This window comes from Cryptomeria japonica, chromosome 6 (genome assembly GCF_030272615.1).
Source record: "Cryptomeria japonica chromosome 6, Sugi_1.0, whole genome shotgun sequence".
NCBI lineage: Eukaryota > Viridiplantae > Streptophyta > Pinopsida > Cupressales > Cupressaceae > Cryptomeria > Cryptomeria japonica.
In genome coordinates, this window is record NC_081410.1 from 543,095,035 (window position 1) to 543,114,766 (window position 19,732).

Below are 19,732 nucleotides of genomic sequence, written 5' to 3' on the forward strand. Positions count from 1 at the left end.
ACCAGAGATGCATTCCAGTCCTGGGGACATGTCCCAGGGGTCGGGAGACTGTCTCCTATATATATATATATATATAAATGATTTTTTTCATTTTTTTGTACAATCAAACCCAAACCCCCCAAAATTTAGCCAAATTGGCAAACCGGATCCCTGAACCCAAACCAGCAACTTAGATACAGGAAAATAAGGAGACCAAAACCAAAAATGGTTTTACTGAAACAATGGATACCAAAACCATGGTGTCGTGCAAGAATCCTTTGCCCATCTTGGAGAGCATCTTCTGAGAATAGTAAATGCAGCAAATGACTCCATATAGGTGTCTCATGTTCTCAATCAATGAGTCAGCAAATCCCCAAATAGAAATGTAACCAGGGAGGCATCTTTTATGAGTAACTCTTTGATGGCAAGCATCCTCAAGTATAGCACTCCATTAACTCATGTTGAGCTTATCCTTCGCCAATTCTTCCTCTAGCTTATGACAACCACCACTGTTGTACTCCACCTCCTTCATGAATGTATATGACAACAAATGCCAGGAATCTAGAGGAATAAATATTACAAATTATATCTCCATTTACAACCTAGGCGTCCAAGTAGTGTTGGAGACTCAAAATATACTTAGGATTGCAAGTTCAATGGCACATAATCCTAACAGTAATAAGTAGGGGGTTTGTTAGAATGTTAGCAATAAACCATTTTGTAATAAAACAACCTATAGTATAAACAGTAATTAATACAACCTATAGTATAAAACCATTTTGTAATAAAACTACCTATAGTATAAGCAATAATTATATTAATATTATTATTGTATAAACGATAGATTAGTTGGGAGGTGGTTTCTTGTTTAGTTGGTATTCGACCAAACTCTGTATGTATATATATTGTTTGCCAAATTATAAAAAAATCAAATAGCTTATTGACTCTAAATAAATTGTATTTAATATGATAATTATTTGATTTTTATTTTAAATGTCATTTTGGAAAATCAATGTTGTCATTTGTCATTTTACTAAATGTAATTCAAAGTTGCATGGACACGGATACGGATACGGCCATTTTTTAAGGCCCCCAATATGGATACTGCTGGATACGTCATTCATAAAACACACACATATTTAACACAATTTTCTAAGTTATTTGAGGAGATTTTCATTACTTCAAAAGCAATATAGACACATAATTGCTACATAAATAATGATAAGTTGATTTAACATTTTACAATTTGCAAAAATAGTAGAGTTGCATTGGAAGATAACCCCAAAAATGGGTCACTTAAATAGAAAAACATTTCATTTGTCATTCTCATTCGGTGTAGGTTTTGTTTATACCAATTTTCCGTCAAATTTTTTAAAATTTTAAAAATCAAATCACATAGTATCTAGCAAATCACATTAAATTTAGTAAGATTTCTGTCAATTTTTTTTAAAATCAAATCACATAGTATCTAGCAAGGTTGGAAATCAAGGTTTTCTGGGCACGTGGGTACATTATTCAATGTGTATCCGGGCTGTATTGGATATGTATTTGTTTCGGACACGGGAACGGATACGGGGATAAGCGTGCGCAGGGAGGGACAAAGGAGTTTCCAGCTACTCTGATGCAATTGTCAATAATTTAAGTCTGTTATTTAAAAATATAAAATATCATTATTTGTCTTAAAAAACATTTAGATTGTAAATATGTGACACTTGATGATAATGATATCAAATGTTGTCTGTGTAGTTGTCCTTTTATTGGGAGTTGAAGAAGGATAGTGGACAACCTATTTGGCATTTTGGGTGGTTGATGCATTCCTTAACCTGGTACCTTTAAAATGTAGCATTACGAAGGACTTTGAAATTTTATTTAAAAAATTTACAGATCCACAGACTTCTTATATTGGCAGAAAAATGTTCATGCTAATGACAGAAATATCAAGCCTGTCTGGGCTAGCAAGTCAGCATTGATCTCTCTTCATTCCAGTCTTCAGCTTTCACTCATCTCTCTTATTATGACAACTACAAAACTTTATACAACAATACTCTAAAACAGTAGAACCAGTCTCCAAATTCTCAGGTTATTACAAATGTCATGGGCTGAACAGCTCCAATCTCTTGGTTGACAACCTACGAGCCATAAGACCTCAACCATGACTTATGATAACCCAAGCATTACAGGCCCTTTTGGAACCAGACCAGCAGACCTTCAAAGTTCTTTTTTTTACCTTCTCATGCGCTCTATTCATCCCCCCTGTTTTTAGTATGTTATGCTTTATGAATATTCTGCCACGTATAACTTCCTTAATTTGTTAACGTCTCCAAATAAAATCTAGTAACGATTTCTGTTATTCATTGCCTACCTTAATACTTCTGCTGGCTGGAGGCTGCTATGGTTTAGCTAAAAATAGGAACTTTTGAAAACTGCTGCTGACAAAGGAACTTGTAACCACCAACAAATGAATGAATGACTGCCACAACCACTCAAATATGGAAAAGAAAAAGAATGAGAGTCTGCTGCCATGTAGGAGGTAGCCAGCAGACTTAATTCAAAATATCACCAGGTTTGATTAACATTAAACATCTGTGTCTAAGAAAGTATGAAATGCCTTTTGATGAGGCACATGAGCAGTGTATGTGGGTCCCATGAAATGTATCAAGAGAAACAAATCAGAGGAGGCAGTGCCATCCTCCAGACAAAATAAGGGAAAAGCCTTTAACACACTGCAACATCAGAGGGAAAACAAAATTTGTTAGAGGAAAATCTTTTTGGTTTTATAGGATGGCAGGAGCCTCCTGCTTCAGTGGTTGTGGAGGAGATGTTATTGAATGCAATGCTGTGACTTAAAGAGATCATAATCACTCTAGAGAAATTCTAAGATTTTTACATTTGAAGGAAAGATTAAATTGACTAGAAAGAAACAAAATATTCTTGAGGAAATGTCGAAGTTCACAACATCTTTTATGTCTTTCCCTTGCTATTTGCCCAAGGCCACTAGAGGTGGATCAACAGGAAGCAGAGCATTGAACAACTTTTGGAAATTAATAGAGACTAACATTAATGACATATAAGCTGGAAACCAAGATTCCAAATTTTAAATTGTATTTCAAAAGGGTTGAGTTTTTTGGGGAAGGGGATACAGCTACCGTTTCACAACATCTTTTATGTCTTTCCCTTGCTATTTGCCTAAGGCCACTCGAGATGGATCAACAGGAAGCAGAGCATTCAACAACTTTTGGAAACCAATAGAGACTAACATTAATGACACCTAAGCTAGAAATCAAGATTCCAAATTTTAAAATTGCATTTCAAAAGGGTTGAGTTTTTTGGCGAAGGGGATAACTGATAAACCTACTGTTTCAGAAGCTTTTTGAACATTCCTGCTGAATATGTCAAAAGAAAGGGTGACTAATAAGTCAACATCAGTCTAAGCCTATTGGAGTGCAATAGGATGAGTCATATTGTGCTATAGATTTTTGGATATGTGTAAGAGTCCACCGATCAATGTTTTGGGTGGCTTACCCTCAAGGTGTAATGTTCTTGAGGTGATTGACACCACAAACAAGAAGAAACGGTTTGTTTTATATTTTGCAATTATTAGTGGAAGCCATGCTTGATGTGAGAGTATAGTGTAGAATGTGGTTCTGATGTTTAGTAATTGTGCCACAGATTGTGTGGGAGATGGGAATCTGATTACAAGGAATTACCCACAAATATATGGGGGTAGGCATACAACTTATTGTCTAGATTTGTTTAATGATTTGGCCAACTTCACATGGGTGGTGAAGCATTTCATTGTTGGAGAGCCATAAAAAATGCATAAAAAAACAACAATTCACATTGATATCTATAGGCAGCGTGCATGCATAGGGGGTGTGTAAGGCTTATAAGGAATGAAGATAGCAGCTCTATGGTCTTTTGTTTGTTTCATTGATTGGGAAAATTCAGTTTTTTCTGTAAGTGGTAAAGTGAAGAATATATATTATAGAACATTTTTTTTTAAACAACAGAGTTTCGAAGTGCTTTGCATTTTAGAAAGCTATTTATAAAGCATTCATTAATGTGGAAGCAAACCGTAATTAGATATGGGGTAGAATTGATACAAGATATAATATGATGAACACCACTGCAATAACTTGGTATTTCTAGCATAAACCATTTCATATAGAAACACAAAGTGAAGTGAATAATGTGGGTGTTTTTATGAAGCTGTTGTGAGGCTTTAACCAAATCGTGTAGTTGTGATGAAAAGGGACCAGTGTTGGGAATATAGGGGAAATGAAGGGATGTTTGTAATATCAACAACAAACTATGACAATTCCACATTCTAAAAGACATAGCCGATGCAAACAGAGTTCACTTTCTTGGTGATTAATTCTGGTGCTTCTAGTAATGATGATATTGAGCCAACTCAACCAAGTGCTATTGATGACATAGATATTTTTGATGCTTTAGAGTCATAATGATGATATTGAGCCAACTTAGCCAAGTGTATTGATGACAGATATTTTTGATGCTTTAGAGTCTCGACTGATGAAAAATCTCTCTAAATTTGTGTTCATATTTTTTAACTCTCTCTCTCTCTCTCTCTCTCTCTCTCTCTCTCTCTCTCTATATATATATATATATATTACCTGCCTGTTGATCACATATTGCATTGTGATGCGTATATTCTCCAGTAATTCAATAGCATGTGGTAATAATAAATTTGCAATTAAAAACATTCTGTGTTGAGGTTGTTTGTGTCGGGCATCTACTTTTGTAAATATTCTGTAGCATAAACTCAACATATTTTATAAATTTACTTCGTCTCTCATTTTTGCATCCCATCATTGTGTCATGTTCCTGCCAAATACCAGATTGCAGCATACATTTATAAAACCAGCTACTAGAAGATTAAATAGCAGCATCTTCATCATATACAATTTAATTTAAATAAAGTGGCACTAGCAATATAAAGGAGACGCTAGCATAACGGAATTTAGTTAGGATTAAATTAAAAAACTTATGGCAGCAATTGGATTAGAAGGATGTGATTCCTTCCAACGTGGAAGGTTGTGACTCCTTCACATAGAAGTTATAAAGGGGAGATTATTTTATTGTGAAGAGATCATCAATTGGGAATCAAGCAATCAATTTGGAAAATAGGAAGCGTCTTGCAAATAAGCAATTACAGCCAAGGAGGACAAAACCCCACCAGAGTCCATAAAGAGATTTAACGGCAAAAACCCTTATTTCTCATTACCAAGTTTTGGACGAAAAGCCAAATCTTGACCTGCCAAAGAAGATGAAAACCCTCTAAGGTAAATTAAGAGTTTTAAGGATGAAACCCCTTAAATTCACTTTAGCAAGTTAAGGATGAAAACCCTTAATCTTGCCATTGCTGAGTTAGGGATGGAAACCCTTGATTCAGGCAGATCTGAAAGCACTTCCAAAGTAGACATACTCGAGGAAACCATAACAGTTTGAATGAGAAATATATCAGAAAACCAAGAGAATTTCTATTTTCACAATTATTTGTAGAATTATAAAGTTGAATATTATAATATAATTCAGTTTAGATAAAATTATAATTACAAATATAATGCAATCATCATTCTCAGTAGGAATTATTGTTTTAGGGCAAATGATTAGAAATGTTCTAGAAAGGGACAATACAGATTGTGCATATTACTGCCTATTGAAAAAAAAATTCTACTCATATAGTGCTGCAACCTTTCAGGTCATGGGTTTGGTGATTATGGAAGGATTCATATGGGCAATGCTGGCATGGGAGATGTACCCATGTTTGGAGGTGCACAGTTATCTGGAGGCCATCGTGCAGGGTTTGATGGGGCTATGTTTTCCCAACTAGCATCTGTAAATGCTATGCAAGATTTGTCTCATGCAGGAGTTAAGCGGGGATATTCAGCGCTGGTAATTTGCATTTGTTACTTGAAAAATTGATGGGATGTGGGTTGTATCTGTTAGCATTTCATTACTTGAAATTGGAGTTAAGCGGGGATATTCAGCGCTGGTAATTTGCATTTGTTACTTGAAAAATTGATGGGATGTGGGTTGTATCTGTTAGTATTTCATTACTTGAAATTGCTCTGTGAAGTGAGTATTTTTTTAAATATGTTGAAATATTTTTCAGGGTGAAGAGACATATGGAGACTCCAGAGGAAATCCACGTGCTCGACTTGATAATTCTCTTGTAGCTGGTGGCTCAAGGTGTGCTTGTTTTATTGTATACATTCAATTCCTGATAGGTGGCATAAAATGTAGGATGTGGGTAAAGTAACTTAAGAATCAAGGTGTTTGCAAATTTATGATGGATGTTGTTGAACTTCAGGAATCTGAAACTTGCTTTTGGTCAAATGGTGCTTTGTTATTTGCTTTTTAAAGGTTATCTAAATAGTATTTTATCTTATAAACTATTCATGCAGTATGTTTGGAGGATTATCTCAACAACAATATTATCATAATCCAGGTATCAGATTTAGTTGTTTTAACTGGTTCCTTTTTCTATCTTAAAGTTTTCATTCATTTTTAAAGGGGTTCTAATTTCATATATGCTCATAAAATTTTCCAGGTAGACCTCATCCTACAGGTTCAGCAAGTTATCCCCCAGTTGGATTGCAGGTGTGGTTCTACTGAACTTGTTATAATAAAATTAATTGTTATGTATTGAATATTGACTTTCTTCAAGCATAAAAAAGGTGCATTGCTAGTAAATCTAGCCTATAATTATTTAAATGTGGTAGATCTGCTTTTGACCTTCGCTCTTTTGGTAGGTTCCTTGTTTATATACACTGATAATGTATGAGTTTTGTTCATTGGGCAGACAAACGGATTACAGAGGTCTTCTGGACAAGGTGGTCGTAGAGGAGGTGCTGGCAATTCCCGTGCAAAAAGTATGTCTTCTAATTTTTTTTATAGCAGGCCAGTTCAAGCTTTGTCATAAATTAAAATTTGGTACTCGTTTCATTATATTATGTATTTAGAGTTTTGGAGTTCAAATGACACTTTTATCTAATAACTTATAATCTCACAACTTGTTATTTTTGGCACAGATTGAATTGATTGAACCTCTGTTGAGAGGAACTATTGAGGATTATTTCTGACCATAAACCTTCCCTGGAGATTGTTGCTGCCTTGGTTGTGAGAAATACTGTTTTTAGACATGTAACCAATTAACGTAATGTCAAGATATTCTCTAAGGTCAGGTTTTGGAATTTATTATGTTCTAGTGAAATCTTCAACCTTGGCTTATTATAACAAGTGCATAACATAAATTTTGGAGTTGCTATATGATTTGTGCTTTTAGCAAACTCCTTTGGATCTTCTCTATGTTGGAGTCGCCTTGAAGATTTTTCTTCAGTATTTATCACCTCATTAAGGGCCAGTGCAAATATTTAAGGTCACTGGTCTTGAAACAAAGTATAACTACTTTTGATCCATCAATCCATTGTAGTCATCTGTTCAATCAACATGAATTGTGGAACCTTATTTATTGAGATTCTCATTGTAAACTTTTTTGTTCTTTAGGACTGATGGTACCTTGTCATTTTTTTCTTGCTCGTTCATCAGAAATTATTGATCTAATTGAGCTTGAAATCAGAGCTACAATGTATTAACCAACAATTATATTTTGTCATGCTTTGGTCTTGTCTGGCAAGTTAATATATATATATATTTCAAAGTTCCATTGAGTAAGGATGTTTTCTAGGTGTCAGTTAAGAACTCCATTGAGGGGTGTACAAAGCAAACTCCAATTTATCGGAACCTGATTTTCAATGCTTCATAAATTCTTGACATCAATTTTAGTTCTACCATTCTGAGCCCTTATATGAATGCTTTTATCCTTCAATGCTGGAAATGGAGTTGGAATTCAGAAACTTCAGCACTCGTTATAGATTTTTTCCACTATATTCAAAGGGAAAGCATTCCGAGTGCAACATTGGTGTGTGTTTTGTTAGCGTGTCACATTTATAGTTGGCAATGCATTTTCCACAGTTTTTGAGAAATTATAAAATCTCAGATCAGTCTGTAGAATGCAATTTTTCAATTTTTATGGAGGTCTATCAGCTAAGATTTTCAAAGTCCTGCCTATGCAACATTGCCACGCAGAGCACTGAGGGGGAGCTTATGTGAGATTCAAAATGAAATTTTGGAAGGTATGCTTATTAAGTTGATTTGATTTTTATTGCTCACAGGATCTTTAGAAGACAGCTTTTCTTTTTTGTCTATAACTCGTGCTAGATATTTATCTGTTAGATGTGGGAAATGTTATGCCATCCAGACAGGTAGTGGTCGCTTTCACCATGCCCATAAATAATGGCTACCTCCTGAAAGGTAGTTTTTTCTGTTTCAGGTAAGATTCATGTTGTTACAATAATGATTTTACATCTGTTTTCAATTTTTTAATGCTACTTGGGAGAAAAGGCTTATATGATACATATCAATGTTTTTGCACTTTCAGAGGAAGCCTTCACGGATGCTAGTTGGTCATGTCATTTTAATGTTTTATTAGGGTTATGATTATTTGCAAGCGTTTTGTTGAAATTGGAGAATACTGTAACTGGTCACGGAAAGGATTGGGCACAATTATATATAAACTAGATATCCACATGTTCTCAGATTATTTGAAGTGTGGTAAAAGTTAATCCTCGTCACAAATGAAAATTTAAGTTCAAAGTTTTACTTCTAAAGAATAGTTTCCAAAATCTGGCCTGTTTTTTCTAGATTCTGGTAGATTTTTTTTTGTAAGACCTAGATGGCTTAGTTCAGATAGCGTATGGAAAACTTTGAAAGCTTCTTGCATCTATTTAAATAATCTTATGGTATGTTTGCTCTTCATCGTTGTCATTTCTGGATGTTTTGTACAATTCAGGTATTATTCTTTCCTGCACTCATTATCTGTCAAATATCATGATATTTGAATGCTTATTATTACCAAGCAATGAAATTTATGGTCGGCTTTTCCTCATTACAGAGATTTTCGCCTTTTGAACACAAGTGAACAATATGTGTAGTAATTTCTTACAGAGATGTTTGCCTTTTGAACATAAGTGAACAAGATCAATCTAATGATTTTTTCTCCAATTTATTGGAATTATGCAACTAAGGTGAAAATGCAAGTACAATTTTGCTAGTGTGATATATCTGCTTTAAGAACGAAAGTGCCTTTTATGTTTTTGGAAGGGTTTGTCAGTAAAAGAATACAACTGCAATCATGTGTTTGTGAGATATTTTACACCTGTTACTAGATATTTTATTGTAACCAATTACGCCACCACTTACTTGCGTTACGTCTGTAATGCCCACGAGTACACAACCTTTGTTTAGATCTCAATGAACTGTATCTATTTTGGTAGTGTTCGACCAAATACAGTCGCTGAATAATACTTCCCTTCTGACTGGAATTAATATTTTAATATAGATGATCATCTATGGATTTGTTACATGATATGTGTAGAGTTGATAAAGGTAATTTGCTCGCTTCTAATGTAGATGCTCATTCTTGTTCAATTCTATATTGGTTGTGAATGAACAATCTTGTTCAACCTTTTTTTTTAACTAAATGTATAAATCTCTTTGGTAGTTGTAATCCTTTTTTTGCCATTGCTGTCTGAGATAATGAGTGGTTAAGACTCAGGTAAACGTTTTGATTGCTAAACAAAATAATGCTTGGCATTGCTAGCTACGGGAGAGGGACCGATACCAATACATGCTATATTACTTGGATAAAATGGGTCCAATAGTGGTGCCCTAAAAAAGTAATGTCAATGCTTATTCCCAAAAAAATACATCAAATTCAAAAAGTAACCAATAATGTGATGTCACATCAGTGCGCAAGTAAACATGACTTAGTGCACATTTATTGTTCTTATTACAATTCAGGACCATTTTGAACACCTTCGCAAAAATGCATGCTGTTGTGGCATCATATTTGGCAATTTGGACTCGAAAATGATTTTTTAGAGTAGGGAATTTGACAAGTCAACTACTATATAAAATTGTGAGAAATTTGAAATATACGCAGGAAATTGAAAAGTGCAAAGCTAGGGTGCACACATATAGGGCACTCTCCTATAGTGGTTATCAATGTTTTTTTTGGCTAATCTCTTTTTAAGACTTGATTAAATTCTCTTGAAGCCAATTTCCTAAATGACTAGTGTCTCATCAATTGCATGGAAACTAAAACATTTTTTTATAATTTTGTGATTCCTATTCCAATGCATTTTAAAGACTGGGAATCATCATAGGCTCAAAGGAGGAAATCATAAATAAGCTATCAATATTTAATACCCCACTAATATCAATGAAAGATAATGTCCATTTTCTTAAAGGAGGAAGTCGAAAGCTATTCATAATTGCGACAACTCAATTTCAATCAGATAATGACCATATTTGCAATTGCTCCACCTATCTCATTCGATACTTTCATTTTAAAAATCCTTTGAATCCTTATCTAAAAGATGGTTCCTAGAAGATTTTATTTTATTTTATTTTAATTTATAATGAGGAAACCCAAAGAAGCTATTCATATTTATGATCATCATAATCTCAAAATAACTCTCGCATAGCTATCTTTGATAAAATTCTTCGCTCAATAAGATATATATAGATGTATATTTTTAAGAAACTCAAATTATCTAAACATATATTCGATCATTCCTTCAATCAATTCTTTTTAAAATTCTTCTCTCAATAAGATATATATAGATGTATATTTTTAAAAAACTCAAATAATGTAAACATATATACGATCATTACTTCAATCAATTCTTAGGAGGAAACTAAAGAATCTAACCATATATATGATCGTTCCGATTTTAATCAATACAAAACTCGCTTGTGAACTAATTTGAAGTTATCTATAAAACTATACCTAGTCTCATTGTTCTCTTTAGCTAGTTCACTCCCCTTTTGCTCGTCCTTTTACTATTTTATTTGACTTGGCCAAACCATAGCCTTAGCCTCATGCTCCTCTTATTTTTCTTACATCTTGACCTTTCCTTTGTTCTTGTTTGTTTTACATTTGTTTTATCTTTACATGTTTGAGTTTTCTTTTGAGATTTCTAGTTCCATTTGTGTTATTCCTTTGGCTATTTATGTTTTATAATAGTTTCATCGCTTCATTCTAATTAGTCAATAGTATTTGTTGTTATAAATTTGATTATTTGTTTGTCAATTTTTCTAATTATACATTTTAATTGCTTTATTTTAATTCATCATTTTTTATAATACTAATACTTTAGTAGGGACAACATTATAAAAATACTTCACATGTATAATATTAAATTTTTAAAGTTATTTTGAACAAATTTGAATATCTATAATCTTTTAATTTAATATAGATATGTTATTTGAAATATTAAGTTCTGCGTTATTTAGATGAAGTATTGAGGGTTTTATAGGAGTCCTTGCCCATGCGACTTAACTCAAAACACATTGCAAAGCCAAACTTGGCTTAAAATAATTAATTATTTGTGGTGGAATATAATTCATTAATTTTATGTTTGACATCTTCATTGATAGTCGTTTGCAATTTAGCTTTCTAGAGATATAAATTTGTGCCAATCTAATTGTGAGATCTATTTAGGTTGAAATCTTCATAACTGGTGTCTATTAGAGAATAAAATACTAACGAAATTTTCATATTGACTCTTTTCAGTCTTGGACCATGGTTCCTTCACAAAATTATAAGGTTGCTATCTTCAAACGTCTTCCTTTTTTCCTCGTTGTAAGATTCTTTCCTTTAAAATTAAGATGAATGCTCTTAATTTTTTACAATGATATTTCCTTCAGATCCATACATACTAGTGAACTTGATAATAAATTTGTTGAAGCTTTGCACTGTCTTTAAGACTTGAACATGCTTTAGCGGTGGTCATCTTGGTATAAAAAAATGTTTTCTTAACATCCTTCAATCCATTGGTAATTAAAACTTATGTGTTGAATACCATCTTCTACATGTTTTTGTGTCTAGAGGTATCTTTGTCTTATTCTAAGCAACAATAGGAGGCAAGGTTTTATTGAATAAATCTTGCATTGACGAAGAGGTCAAGAGTATCCCGTGGAGAGGAATCGTAAACTTCTGTTGCTTGTTTAGGAAATAGAGACATTTTGTAGTTTATGAAATCAACGTGTTCCTTACATAAATCATTTGAGAATAGCATACCCAAGGGATGCCCATTGACGTATCCATTTGACAGATACATTTCCACTAAAATATGTTCTTGAAGACTTTGGAGGAAAAGGGTTCAATTTTAAAACAAATGGATACATAATTTCCCAAAGATCGAAAAAGTTGCAAGTGTAACAGAAGATTGGGCAGTGTTACCCAAATTGTCCAAGTCAATTATTTAATAAAAATCATAAACAAGAAATTGAGGTTTAGAAAAGAGTAGTGTTAACTCTGTACTTAATAACCCTTTTGCCATATTTCCATTTCAATTAGCCTTAGTTTCCAATTGAAAAATTCAAAAAAATAGTGTAAATAACGAAAACTCGTCATAGATAGGTTTGGATAAAATCAGGAAGCAAATCGTTTTTACCCATTTTTTTTTTCAAATCTTATAAAGTCAACAAAGCTCGTTAAACCTACAGATTAGGCCTAGATTTGTCTTTTGTATTTCTCCAAGTTTTCTATCTAGTTTTACCATTGTGATTTTTTTAGTTACTCTCACTGTACTTTTGGGTAACTTCTACCTCCAAATGATGAAGCATTTATTACAGGGGCGGGTAAATTTTCTACCTACAAAGGAAGAAGTAAAACATTTTGTTCGAGCCACTTACTACATTTTAGCAGCACTTCTGGCTTCTAGAGTTGTGATGTGTAGGCTTGAGCATTGTGTAATCACACAAGTCTTCATCTGCACTTGTAAGTGTTGTGCAAAAGCCTTGCAATAGATTTTTAGACTTTTGCTCTTGTAAGTGTTGTGCAAAAGTCTAAAAGTCTCTTTGTTTGAAAATTATATATTGATCGGCATGCTCTAAAACCTTGAGGCCATGTAGATTGTCTTTGGTTTTTAATGGATGTGATTAGATCCTTTTTATGTCCAATTCAATTGAGAGACAAGTTTGATCATAGCTGAACTATTGATATGTCACATTTATTATTATTAACGTTTTTTTATTATGTCTAATCATTTTTACGTGTTTTTGTCATGTCTAAATATTGGAGAAGTTAGCCCTTTAATTTATGTCTAGTCATTGGACAAGTTAGGCCTTTAATTTATGTTGAATGTTATCATTGTAATTTTTGAAACTTAGATTATATGTGGTTAATAAATGGGCTTTCAGTCCAAGGGGTTGAGCTTAATTGGTTAAAACACCGGGTTCTCACTGTGGAGACCCAAGTTCAATTCTCAATAGGGACATCTAAAGTGGAATTCTAAGCTGTGACTCTTGGCCTTCCATAGGATGGGGAAGGTCTTGGGTCAATCTGATCAAACATAATAATAATAATAATTCAAAATATTGTGGCTACGACCTATTACCTATCAAAAAAAATAAAAAAATAAATGGGCTTTCAAATTTATTTAGCATGGACGTTATATCAATCAAAACATTTAATTGAAGAAAATAGATAAATTTATGTAGCATATCAACTTCATAAATTTCAAACAATATTTCTTATTCTTTATTATTTTAATTGTATTATTATAATATAATATTAAAATAACTTTTATTACAACAATTTTTTTATTATAATATTCTTTATTGTTTGTGTGTTTTAATTGCATTATTTTAATATAATATTAAAATAACTTTTATTACTCTCTCCTTACCTTCTTTAAGGTTGAAAGAAACTTTTGTTGAGCTTTTTAGCAATTTATTGGTACGAACGAAGTGCTTAGCTGCCATGTTGATATCATAGCCTACAATATTGTATAATTCCTCGAAGAAGGCAAGGGGAATCTATAAGGCATAGGGCCTTGTAGGCACTTGTAGAGAAGGTAGTAAATTTTACTTCCACATTAGAGATTAGGAAGTGAATTTAAGTATCATCCTCATTAGAAAAGTTTTAAGGAATGTTGGTTAAGAGCTAATCTTCCATGATAGAGTTGCAAACAAAAGTTTGTTTTGAGAAAACAAAATGAAGCACTTAGAGGCAAACTAGCCTATGTGATCATTTGTGGAAGATTGAAGATCATTCAAATCCATGAGACAATCAATAATGTTCCTTTTCCTACGTCTCATGGAAGATTTATGAAAAATGACGAGTTCTTGTCTTCCTCCTTCAACCACTAAATTATGGATTTCTATTTTCATTAAATGACCCTCAAATCCAAACATTGAGAGTTTTCAGTTTGATAGATTTCCTTAGAGGTGTTGCTTTGAGTCATTTTTAGTTGAATGCTGGTTAGCTTATAATCAAGCTATTTCTTTTTGTTTTAGGGCATCAACAAAGTTGAACTCATTCCAACCTTCCTTTATTCTTGACCAAATCGAGGTTCTGAGCAACCTTGTAAATAAGAGCACCTTGGATAAGGTTGCTTTACAACTTAGTGATGTAATATCTAAATTTCGGGTTGGTAGTCTACATGATTGCATACGAGAAAAGAAAGGTTCCACATGGGGACACCAATTGAGATAGAAGTAGGGGTTGTGATTCGAGACAATTCTTGGGAGTGCTATAAGGTGGAAATTGTTGTAGATGTCCCAATTGGAAGGAACCAAAAATCAATTCAGTCTAACCTAGATGAGATTGTCACCTTTCATGTGGTTAGTATAGGTGAAAGTTTGCCTATGTAAGTCTATATCCATTTGTTGGCATTTGTATGAAGATTGCATTAATGAAATGTTATGGTGTCATTGATGTCAATTAATTGGTAATCATATTGTTATAATGTTATTTTGTAACCGGTAGGAAGAGATAGTGAAGGGAACTGTAATCGGTAGGTAAGTTTGTGGAGTGAACCGATATTGCTTAGTATTGGAGAGTTGAACCGGTAAACCCTACCTGTCGATTTGATAAACCCTAACCGATTAAGTTTGGTGAATTGGTTGTATTGGTTTATGATCTGATGATGAATGGTAATGATTATGACATGTATTCATATTGTATGAGGAGAGTTTCAAAGTGTTTTTGGTGCGTTGAGTTAATGGTTTTCATCTTGGGAATGAGCAATTATATTGCATGTAATGCAAAACGCGTGATGAGTTACTGAGTTCGATGAAGCAGTGATCAAGGAGTAGTCGAGACTTTCTTGATTAATGTGTAGAGATTGTTATGTAATCCAACGGTCACACCTGAACCGACTTGTTTGTAATCTCTATGAGAAGATTAGGTTTTTGTTGTGTTACTGAACTAATTGATTTGTTTATAAGGTAGATGAGTTGTTTTGTTTTAGTGTTGGCAAAGTTGTAGTTGAGTGTGTGGTTGCCGAATTAGATGATGTATCTGCAATTTGTGTAAAAGTAGATAGGAGCATGAAAAGCATCCGAACAAGCAAGTGTAGTGCTATTCTAACAGATCAACAAAGTCTTGTTGTTTTCTAACAATTACAATAGTAAAACCCCTTAACCGGGTAAGCTCTAACAAGCATAGTGTTATTCAAATCCTCTAACCAGGTGGTCCATTAGCTTGGATTTCAAATCCTCTACTAAGGTTACTCCTCACAGTGTATTGCTTCTAATAGGGCATTATAGTAAACCCCTTAACCGGGTGGTCCCTAACAGGATCTGGTTCTTAATAGGGCTTTTTGTAAAAACTTTAACAGGCTTGGCTCCTAACAGGGCAAACTTCAGAAGAGTTCAGATAGTTAACTTGTGAGTCTCATCTCACTGTGGTTTTTCCCATTTGGGTTTCCACGTCAAAAATATTGTGTCAAGTGGCGAATGTTTTTGTGGTTATGTTTTGTATGGTTGAATTGCTTAACTGCTTAATCCACTTTGATAAGTTATGTTAATAGGCAGAAATCTGAAATGAGGTTTTACATATGTCTAAGAGGAAAGTTTGATGACATGTGGATGGCTGAAGGTGAGAATATCCAACAGTATGGTCAAATGATAAAAGAGATAGTTGAAGAGATCAAGACTGCTGGTGGTAAAGTGGAAGATGCCACCGTGGTTAGTAAGGTGTTGAGAACCTTGCTACTGGTCTATGCTATCCGAGTTGCAGCCACTCAAGAGCTAAAGTCAATTGACAATACCAAGGTAACCCTTGACACCATCATTGGTAAGCTTACTACTTTTGAATTAAATGGTTATGATGGTAGTATTCAGAAATCTGAATTTGCATTTAGAGCTTCAGTTTCTAACCCATCTCTGAGGAAAAGTAGAAATGTCAGTCACAATTATGAATCTAGATTCAACATAGAAATTGATGATGAAGACAGTTTGGTTGAGCTTGAAGCATTGTTGCCAAGCGGTTGCCCAGAGGTACTAGTAAATACAAAGGTAAATTACCCTTGAAGTGTTTTGCATGCAACAAGATTGGACACATTGTAGCTAACTGTCCTAATAGTTATAATGAGCACAAGTGAGAGAAGTTCAAGAAGTACAAGGGAAAAGGAAAAAGAGATTGTCTTATTGCAGTTGATGGTGGTATCAGTGACGAGAAATTTGAAGGTGATGCTAATGAAGACATTGTCTTTGTGGCCATTAAAGAGGAGACATCTAATCAGAAGGCTTTAGTTTCTTGCATGGATAATTTTGATGATTGGATCATTGATAGTGGTTGTTCACATCACATGACCGGTGACTGGAGCAAATTTATTTCTTTGAAGGAATTTGATGGCGGAGTAAGATTTGGTAATGACTCACCCTGCATGGTTAAAGGTAAGGGAACTATTTCTCTTAATGGAAAGATCAGTACAAATGATGTCTACTGGGTTGAAGGTCTCAAGCACAATCTTTTGAGTGTTGCTCAACTCAATGACAAAGGATACCCATTGGAGTTTAAGAATGGTATGTGCAAAATCTATGGGAGCAAAGGTGAACTGATTGCAATCGGCAAGCAGACTAAAGGTAACTTGTTTCACTTGAATCCTAAAGTCAGCAACTGTTTAATTGCTAAAGTGGATGATTGTTGGCTTTGGCATAGGAGATTTTGTCATTTAAATTTTGATAACATTGTTAAAGTGAGTAAGTCCAAGACAGTGAGAGGTTTGCCTCAGTTGGACAAACCAATTAATGCTCTATGTAAGGAATGTCAGCTGGGAAAGATGACATCCTCAACTTTTAAGAGCAAGTCTTTTTCAGCGGAGCATTTGTTAGATTTGGTTCATACAGACCTCTGTGGACCAATAAGGACTAAAAGTATTCAAGGTGATAGATATGTCATGATCTTCACTGATGATTGCTCAAGGATGATGTGGGTCACATTCTTGAAGGATAAAATAGAAGCATTTAGTAAATTCAAGGCATTTAGGGCCTTAACGGAAAAGGAGAGTGGTAAGAAGATAAAGTGTCCGAGGACCGATCAAGGCGGTGAATTTATTTCTAAAGAATTCCCTAGATATTGTGAAGAAAATGGTATCAAATGACAACTTTCTTCACCAAGGACACCACAACAAAATGGTATTGCAAAGAGGAACAACCGGCCAGTTGTTGAAGCTGCTAGGAAAAAAAAAAATACAAGGAGGTGTAGCAAATTTTTTTTGGAGAGAAGCTGTCAGCACAATTGTATACACTATGAACCGGATTTTGGTAAAAAGAGGCAAGGATAAGACTCCTTATGAATACTGGTATGGTAGATCACCTAATGTTAGTTATTTCAAGATATTTGGCAGCAAATGTTTTATTAAGAGAGGTGACTATGTTAGTAAGTTTGAGGCTAAAAGTGATGGGGGTATATTTCTTGGTTATTCCACCATGAGTAAAGCCTACAAATGTTACAACAACCAGACATAGAGAATCATTGAGAGTGTTGATGTTCGAGTGGATGAGTATCCTGAAGTCTTAGGGGAAACCAGTGTGGAGAAAAATGATGAAGATCCTTGCATTTTGTTTTTGGAACCAGAACCTGTGAAACATGAAATCGGTAAAGTGAATGCTGATGTACTAGTTCAACCAGAGCAGATAGACTCAGAAGAAGATGATGATAATGAAGAACCTGAAGATAATGATCATGTTATTCCATCGAGGTATGTGAGACTCAATCACAATCCTAACTAGATTATTGGAGATAAGGATGATGAAGTATTAACCAGAAGAAGAATTAGAGAGAATTCTTGCATGATCTCCACTATTGAGCCTAGAATTGACAAGGAAGCATTTGGGGATGATCATTGGGTCAAAGCTATGGAGGAGGAGCTTGATCAAATTGAGAAGAACAATACATGGACCCTAGTACCCAGACTGTTGAATACAAATGTGATAGGTACTAAGTGGGTTTTCAAGAAAAAGCTGAATGAAGATGGTGTAGTAGTCCGAAACAAAGCTAGATTGGTTTGCAAAGGTCATGAACAAGAAGAAGGAGAAGATTATGGTGAGACTTTTGCACCGGTTGCTAGACTGGAAGTTGTTAGAACTTTACTTGCATTTGCAGCTCATAAGGGATTCAAAGTATATCAGATGGATGTGAAGTCAACATTTTTGAATGAAATACTGGAAGAAGAAGTATACATTGAGCAACCAGATGGTTATGCTTTAACTGATGAAAAAGAAATGGTATGTAAGTTGCACAAGGCTTTATATGGATTAAAGCAAACATCGAGAGCATGGTATGAAAGGCTTCATTCACACTTGATGAAGATAGGTTTTCAGAGAACCAGTGAATATAGCAACATATATCTCAAATCTGAAGGAGATAAGATGTTGGTTAGTGAAGTGTTTGTGGATGATATCATATTTGGAGGCAATGATGACATGAGCAATGACTTTGCAAATGAAATGAAAAGTGAGTTTGAAATGTATTTAGTGGGAGAGATACATTTTTTCATAGGTTTGCAAATACAACAAATGAATAGTCTTATTTTCATTACACAGTCTAAGTATGTGAAAGAGGTATTAAAGATATTTGGTATGAGTGATTGTAAACCGGTTGGGATACCAATGGTTACAGGTTGTAAGTTGTCAATGATTGAAAATGAGTATAGGTCAATGATTGAAAAATTGCACTCTGTTGTTCACAACATACTAGATATAGCTCATGCAGTTGGTCTAGTTGCTAGATTTCAGAAGAATCCTAAGGAAACACATTTGACAACAACCAAGAGGATATTCAGATATTTGAAAGGCACTATTGACTATGGATTATGGTATCCATATGAAGGTAACTTTGACTTGAAGGTGTATATAGATGCAGTTTGGGAAGGTAATGTTGATGATAGGAAAAACACAACCGGTGGAGCATTCTTTCTGGGAGGAAGACTTGTTTCATGGAGTAGCAAGAAGCAGAGTTGTATTTCACAGTCTACTGCTGAAGCTGAGTATGTTGCTGCTTATATGAATTGTACCCAGGCTATCTGGATGAGGCACATTCTGGAAGGTTTCAAGATGAAGTTTACAGAACCTGTAAAGATCTTATGTGACAATACTAGTGCCATAAATATTTCCAAGAACCCTGTTTTGCACGCACGAACCAAGCATATTGAATTGAAGTATCATTTCTTGAGGGAAAAAGTGTCGAGTAAAGATGTGATCTTGGAGCATGTTTCTACCAAGGAGCAGCTTGCAAATATCTTTACTAAACCTCTGCCTAAGACTACTTTTGAGTATCTTAGAAGTCAGTTAGGGGTTGTACCCCTTCATGAGGTCATTTGAGCATGATGTAGATTACATCAGTCTTGGAGCTACTTGCAAAATTTTACAA

At 34.2% G+C, this 19,732-nt stretch overlaps 1 protein-coding gene across 3 annotated transcripts in view; it reads left to right on the forward strand.

The window, feature by feature from the left end:
* Positions 1-7,478, forward strand: part of LOC131073011 (protein gar2) — a 39,593-nt gene extending 32,115 nt beyond the window's left edge. For 2 of the 3 annotated variants that reach the window (XM_058009350.2, XM_058009349.2), the window contains 6 exons: positions 5,702-5,895; positions 6,116-6,192; positions 6,408-6,451; positions 6,554-6,603; positions 6,806-6,875; positions 7,035-7,478. In XM_058009350.2, the coding sequence (XP_057865333.2) occupies positions 5,702-5,895; positions 6,116-6,192; positions 6,408-6,451; positions 6,554-6,603; positions 6,806-6,875; positions 7,035-7,039 (440 nt within the window). In that variant the 3' untranslated portion in view covers positions 7,040-7,478. Of the gene's footprint in view, positions 1-5,701; positions 5,996-6,115; positions 6,193-6,407; positions 6,452-6,553; positions 6,604-6,805; positions 6,876-7,034 lie in introns of those variants that run through there. The other variant, XR_009112818.2, reaches the window with a different exon arrangement.
* Positions 7,479-19,732: the final 12,254 nt, after the last annotated feature.